The sequence below is a fragment of the Ruditapes philippinarum genome, unplaced genomic scaffold (assembly GCF_026571515.1).
Source record: "Ruditapes philippinarum isolate M1 unplaced genomic scaffold, ASM2657151v2 ctg1808_1_1_1_1, whole genome shotgun sequence".
Taxonomy (NCBI): domain Eukaryota; kingdom Metazoa; phylum Mollusca; class Bivalvia; order Venerida; family Veneridae; genus Ruditapes; species Ruditapes philippinarum.
The window spans coordinates 81,602-100,505 of record NW_026866615.1 but is presented as its reverse complement, the minus strand read 5'-3'; the positions used below and the strand labels follow the sequence as shown (position 1 = coordinate 100,505).

General features: G+C 27.4%; 1 protein-coding gene across 5 annotated transcripts; it reads right to left on the bottom strand.

Moving 5' to 3' along the window:
* Positions 1–201: 201 nt before the first annotated feature.
* LOC132733079 (uncharacterized) lies at positions 202–18,760 on the bottom strand. 5 transcript variants are annotated; one of them, XM_060719669.1, is made up of 10 exons: positions 18,648–18,760; positions 11,995–12,035; positions 8,798–8,860; positions 8,021–8,080; positions 7,530–7,577; positions 7,285–7,332; positions 7,042–7,089; positions 5,809–5,869; positions 4,149–4,385; positions 202–1,863 (listed from the first exon to the last, which is right to left on the bottom strand). In XM_060719669.1, exons 2-10 carry the CDS (start codon positions 12,004–12,006, stop codon positions 1,643–1,645), a joined length of 798 nt encoding a protein of 265 aa, XP_060575652.1. In that variant the 5' UTR covers positions 12,007–12,035; positions 18,648–18,760; the 3' UTR covers positions 202–1,642. The 5 variants fall into 5 exon arrangements, with proteins under 5 accessions (XP_060575652.1, XP_060575653.1, XP_060575654.1 ...); XM_060719670.1 differs by having other exon boundaries at positions 5,821–5,869; XM_060719671.1 differs by lacking the exon at positions 7,042–7,089.
* Between the last annotated feature and the right edge of the window lie 144 nt (positions 18,761–18,904).

Genomic DNA, 18,904 nt, shown 5'->3' with positions numbered 1-18,904 from the left:
ATTGTCAAGTTTCAAAGGCTGGATTTTTGGCAACGAATAGCCTCTATATTAAACAGATATGAAAAAGGTATCTATGATATTTATCTCAAGGTATTATCATAAGATAAAATCAATATGGCCTTCAATTTGGTTTAAATACATTAGTTAGGTTTAGCAAGTTTTTAGAGGATTTGAATAAAATACTAGCAACATGCAAAAGCTTTTGACATTATATTTCAAAAAATCAATAAAACAATCCATCTGTTTAATTATTTTCAAATTGTCTCTAGCAAATTTATTACATATTCCTCACACAAAACCGAGAGATAACATTAAACACAAGGAATTAACATTACAGAATAATTGTGTTGCATACCGATAACGAAGTGTATACAATGAAACATTTATATAGGAAGAATTGATGTACCAAATTGATAGATCCCTTCTTTTCTATTGAATAACTAGATTCACACGAACTCTATTATTACGAATATTCTGTGGTGAAATTCTCACTTCAATCCAATTATCTGATAATTCAAATTGAAATTCTTTTAAAGGTAAGTGCCTTGTAGGGATTTATGCATAAATATTCTCTGGCAATGATTGATCTGTTAAGATAGGTGTGATAGTTATTAGTTTTTTAATCTCTTCCTTTCAACAACACAATATCAGCCTTTTTAAGGAGCTAATATATATACATGTACACCGAAGTCCTTTTTCCTCTTTTTGTTCCATGATATAGTTATTAGTAACCCGACAGACATAACATCCTTTTTATACGATTAAAAGTTCTCTCACATCTTAAGCGCGTCTTCTCATATACTTCTAACTGTGAAGTTTTTTCTTACACATATTCATCATAATTGTAAAGCCGGGCATGCTATTTTGGAATAGGATTTTCTTTTCTAATTGTATCTTTAAACAATGTGGATTGCGTTGATGATTGTGATCGTAATCTTTGTTCTTCTTGATCTTTGTGCTCACCATTTGGAACTGAGATGCATTAATTCGTATCAACATCGAGGATTTATCAGTAGCCGGTGATGTATGAAAAAAGAACGGTGTTACCGAAATAGGGCTTGCATCCAAAATCCCTTTGCTAAGGCACTTGCACTATTACCACAAGTACAATTCTTCTATTGGTTTAGGTGATGGGGTATTAACATAGCTTACACATCAATAACGTGCATTAATATGTTTATACCGTTTTCTCATATGTTACTATACCTGATCAGTAAAACAGCAAAATTGACAATATAACTTTCGATTTTATTTATCCTATTCATGGACTATAAAAGTACAAGCACTAATCGAACTTCAGCGAGATCATAACATTAACAAAAGCAATATTTCTATATTATTACAGAGAGGTCTTTTCTGAAAGATTTATTCAGCGCAACGCTAATTGGGTATCTAAATTCAAACGACAAATAATTCATATAATAGAAGTAATGATAAATTACATAAATGTTTATTTCGAGAAAGATGATATCATGGTAAAAATTGATTTTGATATTAAATCAGTGTTATTAACAGTGTCTTGTTTTTGGTAGTTTTTTAGGCAAGTTCTTATTGTGTACTTCATTAATAGATGACAGTCTAATAATTCAGTCTAATAATTGATAACGTCAATAAATTAGACATGTAATGCCGCTTGAATGTGTCATTTTTGACTTGTATTGTTTACGAAAGATTGGATACGCTCTGTTGCTTTCCGGTTCATGTTGCAATCATACATTTGATTTTCTGGCGTAAAAGCCATATCAATAAATTCTATGTTCTTATAGACTGCTTTATCTGTATCAAGATTGGTTTCAGTTGGCAATCGAGGCAGATTATCTTCACTTTTCATATTGACAACTACCAGTGCAAATCTACCAGATACTGAAAAAGGTTGTGACAAATAAAATTAGTTTGAAAAGTATTTTTTACTCAATTACATAATAATGTAACTATCCGAAATATTCAATCAAATGTTTTTATGTAATTCCCGAAACAACAAAAGATGACTATCTCTTATGTTAAAAAACAGAACAGAACAGAAAGTTTATTTTGACGTATACAAAGTACATTCATTCATACATACATATATACAATCACAAAATCAATGGATAGTCTGCAAATTTCTTGAAGGTGAACAGTTTAATATATTTGTTTCCTTCAGTATATGATTTGACATAATCAGTTTAACATATATTACATAGTTTAATATTGAGTTACGAACATGTTGAATTTCACATACATTAGTGTGTCACTTGCAATAAAGTTATCTATACATGATATCTAACTATATATACTATATTAGATTTCGCAAGGTAGCTAATTAATGTAGTCTTGTCCATATTGTATATTACGAGTTATATAACGTATTACATCTATGATAAGGTTACACATCTGTATCAGTAGTATAGCGTAATATTTCGTTTTAAAACATTTTTATCCAGATACAAGTGAAATTACCAACTATAGTATCACACTATACTATATTGAAAGGGAATAGTACTCCAAAACTACAGTTAACCTTAAACGAAACGAAAGGGAAGGTTAACAATTGGCTATTCCAAAACATATTTCGATAGCAAAGTTGTAATTTAAGAAAAGCCTTACGACTAACTTGGGTCATAAGACAAAATAATATACTTAATACAATTCTTAACTGTGCACAGGAGTTATATTTCCATTTTTACAAACATATATAATAATTGTAGCACTATCGTACCGATTGTGTAACTAGCAATAAAGTTGTCTATACATACGTTAATAGACACCGATAGCTAACTTTATATAATACATGTATGTTATATTTCGCAAGGGAGTTAATTAATGTGGTTTTGTCCATATTGTATATTTCGAGTTATAAAACGCTCATTGCACTATATTCAACAATGTTTTGGCTAATTATAAGATATTTTCATAACTAAATATAACTAATAATCTATTTAATTAGAACTGTACGGTTGACCAGGAACATCCATATAAAGTTTGCTATCTTTTCAACAATGTTTGGCTTAATTATAATATATTTTCATAACTAAATATAACTAATCATCTATTAAATTAGAACTGTACGGCTGACCAGAAACATCCATATAAACACTATTAGGCTTAAATGATTTATAACTTATTACTTATTATTTACAGATTACTACTTATACATGTATTTAGTATTGAAACGCGCCATGTTTGGCAGGATAAACTCTGTTTACATTAAGACAATGAGCGAAAAAGATGAAGTAGAATATCATTTATGAAAGGTCATATAATACAGAAACCCTGGAAGGAAAATTATGATTTATTACTTATTATTATTTACTTAACATGTTTAACATAATTATCAATTATGATATATTACTTATTATTTATAACTTATTTTTTATCACTTATTACTTTTTAAAGTCGAATATATCATTTAAAATCTGTGTATAGTGTAGTCTGATTATATAATATCTGTAATAAATATGTTTATACTATAAATACTTCAAGTTATTTTGTAACTAAGATATATTCGGGGCTTCCGTATTAAAATGATATTCTCCTTCATCTTTTTCGCTTGTCTTGATGTAAACGGATTTCTTTCCTGTCTAACATGGCGCGGTTCAATACTAAATATGAAAAATAATCTGTAAATAATAAGTGATAAAAAAGTTATAAAAAGTAGGTAATAAGTAATAACTTTAAAATAATAAATGTCCCTCCAGGGCTTCCGTACTTATGAAATGTCTTTGTTCTAAACTGATTAACCTTTTAGTGCGCTATTACAATCGTTAAGATAGCGATGTTTTTTAATCTTATTTTTAACACGAACTTTTTGCTCAAGATGCTCATTATATTTGCCCGATTTTGTATGAATATACTTTTCTTGAGACTGTTGTGCATTTTCATGTTATTTCTTATCAATTTTGAGTTAATATATTTTACGGATATAAATACAATATGTTTGGACTTTATTTAAATATGTTTTGCATTACATTTTGTGATAGAGTTCGTTTTTAGTTTTAACATCATAATGTGATTCAAATTGCAGCGTACGCTGTTAAAACATTTAAAATAATTTCTAGCTTTAATTATTATCAAATGGATAATGAAATTGCATTCTTGAAACCTTGTTGGTATCATTTTAAGAATTATCTTAAAAAACAATTAAAAAAAACAAAGAGGATTTCACTCACATGAAAATTTTGGTAATTCTTTAAGCACATGTTCAATGTCCGACTCTAGTCTAGAGACAATAGGACAAAGAGCAATGAGTTTGGAATCGTCTTTAAGCTGCTTTTTCCCGGTAAAAGATGTACTGTGTATGGACATTTTCAACAACAGATTGGAGAATTCTTTTGCAATTTCTTGGACAAATTTGCCTTGAGTACGAGATATAAAGACATAAATATCTTTCGTCTTCCCGCGCGGTTCTGAAATTAATTAGAAAATTATCATTAGCTTGTCTTTTACACTTAGTTATGAGTATTTGTTTTATTGTTTCTTGTGTTAATGGAATGTTGTTCTGGCTGAACCGTATGGCTTATTCTGTTCTCTTTTTCAGATTAAACTAAAAGTATTTGAAATGTGTTTAGTTGTTAGGAATATTATTATTTATGTTGTTATTTCTGACATTTAACCATTTGTTAACGAAAAACTAAATATACTGATTTTACTGTCCACAAGTTCACTCAATTTACAAAATCATTAGGTTTAGATCAAAAAATGAGATTGTCACCAATCGATGATGGTCCTCAAGTGTATATCAGTAAAACTACTGTACTCTTATAATAGGACACATAGTAATCGAAAGACTTTTGAGCTCGATTCTTATTTTTGTTTTGCAAAGATATTTCATTTTTCTTTTAAAGTGTTTTTTTTAAAGTTACTAAGTAATTTCTCAACTACTAGTCCCTATCAATACCTTGAGCATACTTTACTTATTTCTTTCGCAATAAGAAATTTGTTTTTTAACTCGTATGACGGTGACGAATTTTTACAACACGTTTGCCAATGTTGACTGAAACTTCTTTGATTTTACAATTGATTGAACTTTATTTTGTTCTTCTTGCGGGGCATGCTATAACACAAAATCACCAAGCTTGTAATAAATGCGGTCAAAATGAAAACAGAAAAAAATCTTAGATATTCAACAAAACATGTGCGGTGCGTGTTTCTTAATTCGTTGACAACGTTATACAATGTATGAATAAGTAATTATACAAGCAAAGTCAAATAAACACTTTTACTGAGAATAATTTATCACTTGAAAAAAGATATGACCTTTTAAAATTGGTTCCGCGAATACACATTTCATTTAAAAGGTAGACACTGGCAAAATGTTTATTTCATCATTTTGAGTTTTGAATTTATTATTATGTAAATGTCCTGAAAAAAATATCTGACAGTCAGTTGTTGTAACTTCAAGGGTTTGTTCAAGTCATATGACATTTTTTAAACTGCTCGATGACTTTGTCGGCGCCTAAAATTCGTTTAACATATATATAGATTTTTTTCGCTTCAAATCGAAAATATATAAAATTTGGAACTTTAAAAATTTCATTACATGGTGAATTGAGTATATAAAACAATTTTAATATTTTTGACATTACTATGCCTGAGTATCCATTTAATCATTTCCAAAATTCAAATCAATATGTTGGATAAACTAAGTAGAAATTTACATATATAGCTGTAGAAATTTAATTTCTTTTAAAAGACTAGCATAAATTAAGAGTATACTATTTAAAAACAAGCCTTTGAGAAATGATATTAGGCATAAGTTCTGTGTTATTTAATTCAATATATTTCAAGTTTTAGTTTATAATATCTTGTAAACAAAAAAAGATTTTTTACCATGTAGCTTACTTTTCTTTGTTTCGCTTGGTTGTCCCTGATCGGGTTTCTCTCTTGATTTCTAAATGATATTTGATTGACATGAATAACAAATATTTAAATAATAAGCATATACTGAGGTATTTACAAAAATCATTATAATTTTTATCAAATACTTAAGGCATACATTTATTAATATAGAATGTGTTTAATCAATATGAATTTCCCAAACAAGACTTGCAAGCAGAATTAAATAAGAAAAAAGATGATACACATACGTCATTTGTTTCGCTTGGTTGTCCCTGATCGAGTTTCTCTATTGATTTCTAAATGATATTTGATTGACATGAATAACACATAATTAAATAATAAGCATATACTGAGGTATTTACGAATATCATTATAATTTTTATCAAATAGTATAGGCATGCATTTGTTTAATATGAATGTGTTTAATCAACATGAATTTCCAAAAAAAGACTTGCAAGAAGAATTAAATAAGAAAAAAGATGATACTCATACGTTATTTGTGTCCCTTGGTTGTCCCTGATCTAGTTTCTCTCTTGATTTCTAAATGATATAGGATTGACGTGAATAACAAATATTTAAATAAAGCATATACTGAGGTATCGACGAATATCATTGTAATTTTTATACAATAGTATAGGCATGCATTTATTTAATTTGAAATGTGTTTAATCAACATGAATTTCCAAAACAAGACTTGCAAGTAGAATTAAATAAGAAAAAAGATGATATTCATACGTTATTTGTTTCTCTTGGTTGTCCCTGATCGAGTTTCTCTCTTGATTTCTAAATGATATACGATTGACGTGAATAACACATAATTAAATAATAAGCACATACTGAGGTATTAAAGAATATTATTATAATGTTTATCAAATAGTATAGGCATGCATTTATTAATATGGAATGTGTTTAATCAATATGAATTTCACAAACAAGACTTGCAAGAAGAATTAAATAAGAAAAAAGATGATACTCATACGTTATTTGTTTCGCTTGGTTGTCCCTGAGCGAGTTCCTCTCTTGATTTCTAAATGATATTTGATTGACATGAATAACACATAATTAAATAACAAGCATATACTGAGGTATTTACGAAAATCATTATAATTTTATCAAATAGTATAGGCATGCATTTATTAATATGGAATGTGTTTAATCAAGATGAATTTCCCAAACAAAATTTTGCAAGCAGAATAAAATAAGACAAAAAGATGATACTCATACGTTATTTGTTTCGCTTGGTTGTCCCTGATCGAGTTTCTCTCTTGATTTCTAAATGATATATGATTGACGTGAATAACAAATATTTAAACAATAAGCATATACTGAGGTATTTACGAATATAATTATATTTTTTATCAAATAGTATAGGCATGCATTTATTAATATGGAATGTGTTTAATCAATATGAATTTCCCAAACAAGACTTGCAAGCAGAATTAAATAATAAAAAGATGATACTCATACGTTATTTTTTTCGCTTGGTTGTCCCTGATCGAGTTTCTCTCTTGATTTCTAAATGATATTTGATTGACATGAATAAAAAATATTTAAACAATAAGCATATACTGAGGTATTTACGAATATCATTATAATTTTTATCAAATAGTATAGGCATGCATTTATTTAATTTGAAATGTGTTTAATCAACATGAATTTCCAAAACAAGATTTGCAAGTAGAATTAAATAAGAAAAAAGATGATACTCATACGTTATTTGTTTCGCTTGGTTGGCCCTGATCGAGTTTCTCTATTGATTTCTAAATGATATATTATTGACTTGAATAACACATATTTAAATAATAAGCACATACTGAGGTATTAAAGAATATTATTATAATTTTTATCAAATAGTATAGGCATGCATTTATTAATATGGAACGTGTTTAATCAATATGAATTTCCCAAACAAGACTTGCAAGCAGAATAAAATAAGAAAAAAGATGATAGTCATGCGTTATCATGTTCATATGACAAGTGACCAAAACATAATACACACATGGTGGTTGCCTAAACACAAAGTAATTTTCTTGTTAATTTAAGTAACCAAAATAAAAATAAAACTATGATGTAAAGTGTTTTGGCTTTTTTTGCCAAACCAGGTCAACATACATCCATAAAAAAGCATATTGACACAAACAACAAGAAAGATTAATTTCACATTGTTGTCATATCAAAAAACAATCAAAAGAAAACCCTTTACCTTGATACATTGGAGGATTTTGATTCCGTCTTCCGTTTTCAAAGTCAAGGCATTTTCGTTCTAAAATTAACAATATTTGAAAGATTGAAATCCAAAATCCACATAGTAGTATATATGATATATTGTTTTGCACGAAGTTTGTCTTTGTATGCTAGATAAGGAAGGAACGTTTTTCAAATATCTGACAACACCTTTTAATGTTAAAGTTTTTCTCTTACAATTGTTCCTTTTATGGTGACTTGCGCAACATACGTTTAAGTTGTTTACACTTTGTCATGCTCAAAATCAAATCAAAATTTAGGTTTGACACATCTGTAATTAAAATTCGGCTGTAAATAAGGATTATTTGAATAACGTTTTGTCCTCTTTATGGAGTTTACTACCTCTGAAAAATGTTGTCATTATAATTTTCATTAAGAAACAACTATGGTTCTTGTAATCAGCTTTAACAAGAGATCTACGAAATAGAAAATTATATGCATGTTTTTCAACATAAAAGCAGAAAATAGACTTGATTTAACTGAGAGACATCATTACAAATTTAAAGTAAATGTTCCCAACATAACGGTCAGTGTGCATCTATAGACATAAAAATTGATTTAATTTTCTGTTCATACCTTTGCCAACACGTCAGTTTAACATTGAATAAGTCATGATGAAGGTATATTTACTTCATCAATAAAGGAAGAAAACACTTAAATAAAACTATTGATATTGAAATGCAAATAATTATATATCAAATACCGGTATAAACAATAATTGTAAACATAGACTTACAGCTTCTTCGATAGCTTGTTCAAGACAGTGACATAATTGATTCATTTCCGTAATTAAATCATCCTGAAAATATAGAGGTAAATGTATAACATAAAGTTAGTACATCTGCCTTGTTTATACAAAATCTAAAAATTTGAAATCAATGGACTTAATCAATATTGCTTATATTTTTCATTATCGTCTCATACATACATACACGCACGCACGCACGCACCCACATACATACATACATACATACATACATACATACATACATACATACATACATACATATATACATACATACATACATACATACATACATAAAAACAAAGATATAAAGACCATATAAACAATATATAGCTGGTCTTAAAATAAATTGAGAGATTGTTTTTCTCTTTGCTGGTAACTTCGTAGCACATATAAACGAATATTATTTTAATATTTGTATCATGAAAACATATTATTGCCTAAAAATAACATTATAAAAGTAATAAAATTTAATTGTCTACTAAAAGACATAATACCAGCAGAAACTATGTCAGTAGATTTAAGTTTAGAAAATTCTTTAGTTAATTTGATATTAATCACTTACAACTTATACAAAAGTGATCGAATCAAAGTTGCTTGAAAGTTTATGAATAAGAATTTGCATACATATGTACATGATTAAAGCATTAAATCATCAAATTATTAATATGTATATTTGAAATGTTGTATCAAACACAATCATTGATGTCTTATGGTATGACACACCTAATGCATTACCTCCACTTTGAAGAGTATTCAAGTAGGCTAGATCTACTGTCAACTGCATTGAAACTGAGGGGCGTGGGTTCAAGCCCCAAAAGAGGCGACTTTTTTTTTTTTAACATTATTTGTGTCTCTCAGATCACTCTTGATAAGAAAAAAGTGTTTCATTTTAATTATAAAATTATTATTGGTATTTATTAGCTTAATTGTGCCAAATTTATTAACAAATATGGCACCTGATATTTTCAAAGTCTAATAAAATAAAAACTAGACTGTAAAAGTATTTTACATCCAATATACTTGTAAGAAAATTTATGCAAACTTTGAAAACAGCCCCTGATTTGAGTAAACCTTAAGGGATATTTTGAATAAGGCCCTCAAAGTAGAAAAATGATCAAACAACTACTTAAAATGGGTGGGGTAGGGTAACATTTATACATATTTCAAACATTTTGAATAGAAACAATAATTTTGCTGGGTCATTTGTTAGCTGAATGCTATTCTTTGTTTCTTAAATATTTTCTAGAGGAAAAGATTATTTCATAATGATTATATCATAGACTAATTAGAGTTTCTCATTTCTGAAAAAGAGCCCTTCTTATAGCCAAGTTTTACTTTAGAAAAATTTTCATAGCTCGTAAACCATACGGTAAACTTTGTTTAAATCTTGCATTCTTGTGTCTTAAAAGGTATATAACTGACCTATGTTGTCAATTTTATAGTTCCTTATAGTGCCCATTAGGGGGGGGGGGGGGCTCATACCTTAAATTGATACTCCTTTAAAGATATTAGGAAAAATACAGAATTATAGACTCTTATACATGTGCAACTAAGAAATTTATACATGCTTTATTTTCTAAACAACATATTTTTCTTCTTTAGTATGAGAATTGGGCAGATATATGAACCATTATACTCGCCTTCAATGAAGTAAGAGCAGAACAGATACACTTGCTGGGATATATTAAAATGTTCATACCGCTCTGTTACAGACTGAAAGGGGATCTCACCTCATCTGAACTAAATTCTTTGCAAAAGTAGACATAGGTTAATCGAGACATACTTTTCTGAATGAAACTCCAACTTACAAATTTAAGACATGCAAGTTGTTGTGGCTTATTCCACTTGTTCCATACTGTTTTAATAATAAGATTTGACCACTTTTAACATAACTATTCCTATGTTTTAACATCACTACACATGCGTGCTTATGTATATTATTATTAACATCTGCAAGGTGCTTACATCTTTTGTTTCTTATCAATAATTTACTCTAGATTGTGATAAAGTGATATAATCACTACCGACTTTTTAAGATTTAAAAACAAGACGATCGGTAAAACCGATATATGCTCCTTGAAGCAGGAGCCAAAGGCACATGTGCAAAGCAGAAACATACAGGCAAAGTCATAAAGTGGGCACATTTTACTGTTAATAAACATATTAAAATGTAAAGTGAAATAATAATAATAATAATAATAATTATAATAATAATAATAATAATAACTTTAATTACCGAAGGTAACACATTAAGACATATACAGATTGCAACATCTTATTTACAATGTTTACCGATTAAATCCTCTACCCCTGTGTGCAGTTTAAATAAATAATCTCCAAGGACTTTCAAGTTATTCTTCGGACAAGATTGTACTAAAAGTGGAGATAATTCAGACGGGTCAAAATAGAGTTATGTTTTTTGTTGTTTTTTTTTTTTTTATTTATTTTGACTCCGCAATGGGCTCTACCACTGTGTGCAGTTTAAGAAAAATTCTGTTCAAGGGTATTAAGGTTATACCTCGGACAAACAACGGACGGACAGATGGACAGACGGGCAAGGTGGCGACTATATGCTCTCCCTTTGGGGACCATAAAAATCAATAAGGGTTTTCTCAAAAACAAATTAAAATTCACTGACGATTAATGAAATGTCAATAATTGACACGATAATTATCCGACAAAACTGTTTGTTTTTTGCAGAAATTTAACATGTTTAATCTGTTTTTGAAAAAAAAACTACCTCTTCATCTATAAAAATAAGCGAAAGTCAATTGAGTTTCTGCATCTTGTTTATTCGGATTAAGCAGCAGCAACTACATGTGTGTAAACATCAAAAATTGACAGATTCTTTGAACAGCCGGCAAGTAACTCGTCAGAGGTCACCTCGTGTGTAGATTTCATGTGCTTTGTTTAACGAGATATTATATTTATGTATGGGTGCTATTTTCTTTGAGTGTTTTGTGTATTTAATCACTATGTTTTATCTCTTATAAGTATCTATTTTTCACTTATAAGTCTTTTATTTTCCAAAGATTAAAAAAAATCGGTAAAACAGAAGATAAAATTAAATGGATTACTTGCATTCATATGGGACAATTAAATATGTAATATCTCTGAATAGCTTTTAAATTAGCTTTAGTTTTTTAGCCGTAATCACCATACAAAATGTTAGTAAATTGTCTTACATTTTCTGCCATATTGCCCTTGATCTGCACCTTTAGGCTCCCTGCAAATATATATGTTAACTGTGTTAACCATTTATTGCTTACAACATACTCATTTAGTTCAAAATAAAAAAAAACATAATCATTATGACTTTGATCTTAAATGAAATCTTGACACTTGACTTTTTGATTTTTTCTTTTACTGTTAATATAAAACAATCAAAGTCATTGTCTTAAAACGACTATTTACGACTAGTAACGTAACTAGTTAACTACATAACTTACTAGTTATTTAAGTGATAAACTAGTTACGTAACTAGTTAACCAGTCTATCTATTAATAGACTCAAAGGCTTTGTCTAATGTCTGAAATGACTAAAAAGTGACTGAGTATCAATGAAATGGAGCAAAACAATGCTATTAAAGATAAGTGATAACTGGTTAACTAGTTACCTTACTATTTAATCACTTAAATTACTAGTCTATTATGTAGTTAACTAGTTATGTTACTAGTTAACCACTTACCACTTATGCAAAATATCGCTAACTGGTTAATAAGTTATGTAACTAGTTAATAACTTAACTAACTAGTTAATTATAAAGTAAACTAGTAACGTTACTAGTTAACCACTGAATATTAAGCTGTTAATAAAAGGATGGAAGTTATAGGCACTTACATGCATTTATTTCCGATTATGATCTTTATTTATTGAAAATATTCACTAGTTACGTAACTAGTTATCCTCCTAATTAACTAGTTAGTTATATGGTTTTCTGGTGACAGAAATATGCCACCATAAGGATAGGCTAAAATTATTGTTAAAAAAGATAAAGTATAGGTGTTACAAACTTGAAAACTACTATTACTTGAAACCTATAACTTAAGAGTTATTACTTTAGATTTATAACTTTAACTTATTATTTAAGACATGAACGGGCTCAATCAAACCGGCTCTGCAACATATGACCTTTTTGCCGTGTTTGTACGGGAGCCCTGGAGAGACATTTATTATTTAAAACTTATAACTTATTACCTATTATTTATAACTTATCATTTATTATTTACAGATTATTACTATATTTAGTATTGAAACGCGCCATGTTTGGCAGGAAAAAAATTCTGTTTACATCAAGACAATTAGTGAAAAAAATGAAGTAAAACATCATTTAAAGAAGGTCATATAATACGGAAGCCCTGGAAGGAACATTATTATTTATAACTTATTTTATATTAATAAATATGTCTAACATAATTATCAATTATAATATATTACTTGCTATTTATAACTATTTATTTATCACTTATTATTTATTTCTGTCGAATATTTCTTAGATACATGTACATAATAATTTAAGAATTATTTAGTTTATACATATTTATTGCATACATTATATAATCAGACTACAACATACACAGATTTTAAATGATATATTCGACTGAAATAAGTACTAAGTGATAAATAATAAAATATAACTAATAAGTAATATATTAAAATTGATAATTATATTTTAAACATATTAAGTAATAGATAATAAGTAATAAATAATAATTTTCCTTCAAAGTTATAAATAGTAATTTTCCTTCCGGGGCTTCCGTATTATACGGAAGCCCTGGAGGGACATTTATTATTTAAATATTATTACTTATTACTTATTTTTTATAACTTATCACTTATTATTTACAGATTATTTTTCATATTTAGTATTGAACCGCGCCATGTTTGACACGAATAAACTCCGTTTACAACAAGACAAGCGAAAAAGATGATTGAGACTATCATTTATAGAAAATCATATAATACGGAAGCCCTGGAAGGAACATTATTATTTATTACTTATTATTTTTTACTTATTACTTATTATTTATTGCTTAATATGTTTAACATTATTATCAATTATAATCTATTACTTATTATTTATAACTTACAATTATTCATTAATTTACTACTTTTTCAGTCGACTATATCTTAGTTACATAATAACTTAAGAAGTTTTTATAGTTTAAACATATTTTTTACAGACATTATATAATCAGACTACAACATACACATATTTTAAATGATATATTCGACTGAAATAAGTAATAAGTGATAAATAATAAGATATAAATAATTATTAATATATTTATGCTAAACAAATTAAGTAATAAATAATAAGTAATAAACAATAATATTCCTTCCATGGCTTCCGATTTATATGACCTTCTTTATATGATGTTCTCCTTCATCTTTTTCGCTAATAGTCTTGATTTTTCCTGTCAAACATTGGAAGGCTCAATACTAAAATAAGTAATAATTTGTAAATAATAAGTGATAAGTTATAAAAATTGGTAATAAGTAATAATTTTTAAATAATAAATGTCCCTCCATGGCTTCCGTAGTATTATATGACCTTCTATAAATGATGTTTTCGCTAATTGTCTTGATGTTAACAGAGTTTTCCTGCCAAACATGGCGCGTTTCAATAATAAATATAAGTAATTATCTGTAAATAATAAGTGATAAGTTATAAGTAATAGGTAATAAGTAATAATTTTTAAATAATAAATGTCCCTCCAGGGCTTCCGTAATTTCATGTTTGTTGATTTAAGAGATGGATGATCTATCACAATAATTTCGCTTAATATATTATACTCTTAGACTTCTTTTGTTAAAAGAAATATTTGATTTTGAAATAAAGACATATAGGTTACGGAAGCCCTGAAGGGACATTTATTATTTAAAAATTATTACTTATTACCTATTATTTATAACTTATTACTTATTATTTACAGATGTTTACTTATATTTAGTATTGAAACGCGCGTTGTTTGGCAGGAAAAACTCTGTTAACATTAAGACAATTAGCGAAAAAGATGAAGTAGAACATTATTTAAAAAGGTCATATAATACGGAAGCCATGGAAGGAAAATAATTATTTATTACTTATTATTTATTACTTAATATGTTTAACATAATTATCAATGATAATATATTACTTATTATTTATAACTTATTATTTGTCAATTCAATTCAGTTCAAATATCTTTATTCACCCAGGTATTAATAAAATACATAAGGGGTTTACAAAATAATATTTTACAATATATATGTTCCGGTTGTAAAGTCTTGAGAGAAAATGCAGTATTATTAAACAGAAATAAAAAATAATAATACACGTTTTTAATGTTTTAAAGAAAGAAATGGGGGTTTAGATGAGGAACTATCAGTCGAATATATCATTTAAAATATGTGTATGCTGTAGTCTGATATATAATGTGTGCAATAAATATGTTTAAACTAAATACTTCTTAAATTAATATATAACTAAGAAATATTTGACTTTAATAAGTTATAAGTGATATATAATAAGTAATAAATAATAAGTAATATATTATAATTTATAATTATGTTAAACATATTAAGTAATAAATAATAAGTAATAGCTAATAATTTTCCTGCCAGGGCTTCCGTATTATATGATCTTCTATAAATAATGTTCTACTTCATCTTTTTCGCTTAATGTAAACAGAGATTTTTCCTGCAAAACAAGGCGCGTTTCAATACTAAATATAGTAATAATCTGTAAATAATAAGTGATAGATTATAAATAATAGGCAATAAGTCATAAGTTTTAAATAATAAATGTCCCTCCAGGGCAAAAAACTATTTACATCAAGACTGGAAAAGATGAAGGAGAACATCATTTATAGAAGGTCATATAATATGGAAGCCTTGGAAGGAAGATTATTATTTATTACTTATTATTTATTACTTAATATGTTTAACCTAATTATCAATTATTATCTATTACTTATTTTTAATAACTTTCTATTTATCAATTTACTTCTCATTTCAGTCGAAAATATCTTAGTTACATAATAATTTAAGAGGCATTTTGTTTTAACAGAACAGAACAGAACAGATCTTTTATTTCTGATTTGTACATAGTACATCATCATATACATAACATAATAATATTTGAGTAACATGTAATTTTCAGTGCAATCAATATAAAGAAATTAATAAAATAAATAATATAAAGAGATTAATAATTGTAATTGTAACAATTGTCATTGTTCAGATATTTGTTATTAAGCCTCAGTTAAGTGAGGATGAACATATTTAAGAAGAAAAATCAATACCAAAACTAATTTTTAATCTATCATTAAACTTTATTTTTAATAAACTAAATTTTTATCTATCATTGAACATTATTTAACACTGTAGTTCTAATAGTCATAGCATTTTTGTAATATAGTGCTAATTTACATAGCTCATTTCTATTAATACTTTGCAGCAATGCAATAAATTTGTACATACTTGGGTTAACAAAATAATATCTTTTAATATAAAGGGTACGAATACTTGTATAACATGGACATTTAAGAACAAAATGAAATTCATCTTCTAAGTCTCTTAAAGAACAACATTGACAATACCGTTCATTTCTTTGTATTCTATTTCTGGCATATCTACCAGTTTGTATTCTTAAGCTGTGTGCAGAAGTTCTTAATCTAGTAATAAGTCGTCTCAAATGATCAGGCAATATATCTAAATAATTTTCGTAACAAAAACTAATTTTACACACATTATATAATTCCAATACAGAACTCGTTTCTTTAGATACATGCCACCCCTGTATAAAACAATCAATTATTCGTTGTCTAAATATCGGGATAAAGTTTTTAAATACTATCGTCACTCTTTTTACGTTTATTTTTCTTTTTTCCTCCCATATATGATAATCACATAAATCCAGTATATCGAAATTCAAGCATTTATGATATGTAAATCCACTTTTGAACTATTAGATCAATATAATTTCCATATAATTTCAATGATTGCACGAGCAAGAAAAATACGTGTTACTCCATTGATCACGTGACTTCCATTTAACATATTTATTGCATACATTATATAATCAGACTACAACATACACAGATTTTAAATGATATATTCGATTGAAATAAGTAATAAGTGATAAATAATAAGTTATAAATAATAAGTTATAAATAATAAATTATAAATAATAAGTAACGGTAATTTATTATAATTGATAATTATATTAAACATATTAAGTAATAAATAATAAATAATAAGTTATAAATAATAATTTTCTATCTAGGGCTTTCGTAATGTATGACCTTAAATAAATGATGTTCTTTCGGTTCTCCTTCATCTTTTCCGGTAATTGTCTTGATGTAAACAGAGTTTTTTCCTGCCAAACATGGCGCGGTTCAATACTATATATAAGTAATAATCTGTAAATAATAAGTGATAAGTTATAAAGAATAGAAAATAAGTAATAATTTTTAAATAATAAATGTCCCTCCAGGGCTTCCGTACTCTGTAAATAGTAATTGCTTATGATTTTAGCTATCGACAACTTATATAACTATACCACTATAGATGTATTTAATAAGTTTTAAGTCCAGTAATTAGACCGCAAAATTTAAGATTTCTAAAAAAAGCTTACTACTTTGTATGAATCACTAATTTTTAGATATCACAAAAATAAAACAAATGTCGGATTAGCCACTGAGAAAAACAAACTAAATTGTATTTACTGAAATATCTTTAAGAAACCGCAATAAAAAGTGTAAACGCTATAAAAATAAATATGAACAAATGTTGAATTATAATAACATGTTTTGACAGCCTTGTACACGCACTGTTCAGCCTTACCGAATTTGGTAAATGACTCGGCCGGGTGAATGACTTTGATCATTATTTACAACGAAACAAAACACACCAGTTCATTCACTATACAGAAGAGTGCCTTTCTCGCATGATCATAAAACGTTTGTTATCAGAGTTTATATTTACACAGGCTTAATATATTGACACTATGCTCATCTAGTTGAGCTAAATTAAAAAAAATCAAAGTTTAAATTTAACGGTAATTGACCGACTGTTGATATTGAAATATGTTTAAAATAAAATATAAATCTACCTTAACTATAAAAAAACTGCCCCATTCCATTTATTAATTAATCATAACAGACAAATTGCAATGTATATGTGTATTGGGCAATATATTGCATTGGGCTATATGATTTATTTGTAGTTTTTGTAAAGTAAAATAAAAAAAATGGAATTGTGAAGCTACATTGACTTTCATTTTTTCAATTAATACATACCCTTGAAAGTGCATAATGTCACTTTAGCTCGTTGTAAAAATATAAATCAACAGATAAAATTGTATGATAATTTTGACAGAGCCTTTGATATAAAAAGTCAGATCTTTTTTCATATATATTCATTTCGTAGTGTACAGAAATACAATATACGTGTAATGTATTACTGAAATACAGAAAGTTTGAAGAACACGGAAATCGAAATGAAATCGGTTTAACTGATCGAGCAAACTTTCACGACATACGCTGGAGCAAATATAGACACATCAAAAAAAATGTGAAGAAGAAATGTGGTGTTTATCGTTTCCTTTTGAATTTGCAAAATTTAAAGAGTAAGAAAAACAAAATAAACTTATTTTAAGGAAGGATTACGGCACGTGTGGTAGACACTTGCACTTCAATACTATGCTAATACAATGTTAAACATTAAACCTTTTTCTCACATATTACAAACCTGTTTGAGTTTTCTGTTTAATACTGTCAATTGATATATAAATTTATATATCATATTACTGAATCTTCATCACAGAATAAACAAAACAAAACTTTATACGTACTTTGGAAATTATTATTACCACAGTTCTGTATTTCGACAGCAATCACTCCGGTCCTCCTATAAACAAAGTAATGTCTTTTTCATATGATGTGTAATCAATCCCTCAAAGCATAACAAATAACCCTGTTTCGTATTCCGTTTACATTGCGCATGTCTTCAATCTTACATTACCTTATATGGAGAAAAAATATCTAATCGACTTTGCAAGTCTAAAGGCTGTAAGAAAAATGTTTTGTTTCAGGAACAAATACATGATAA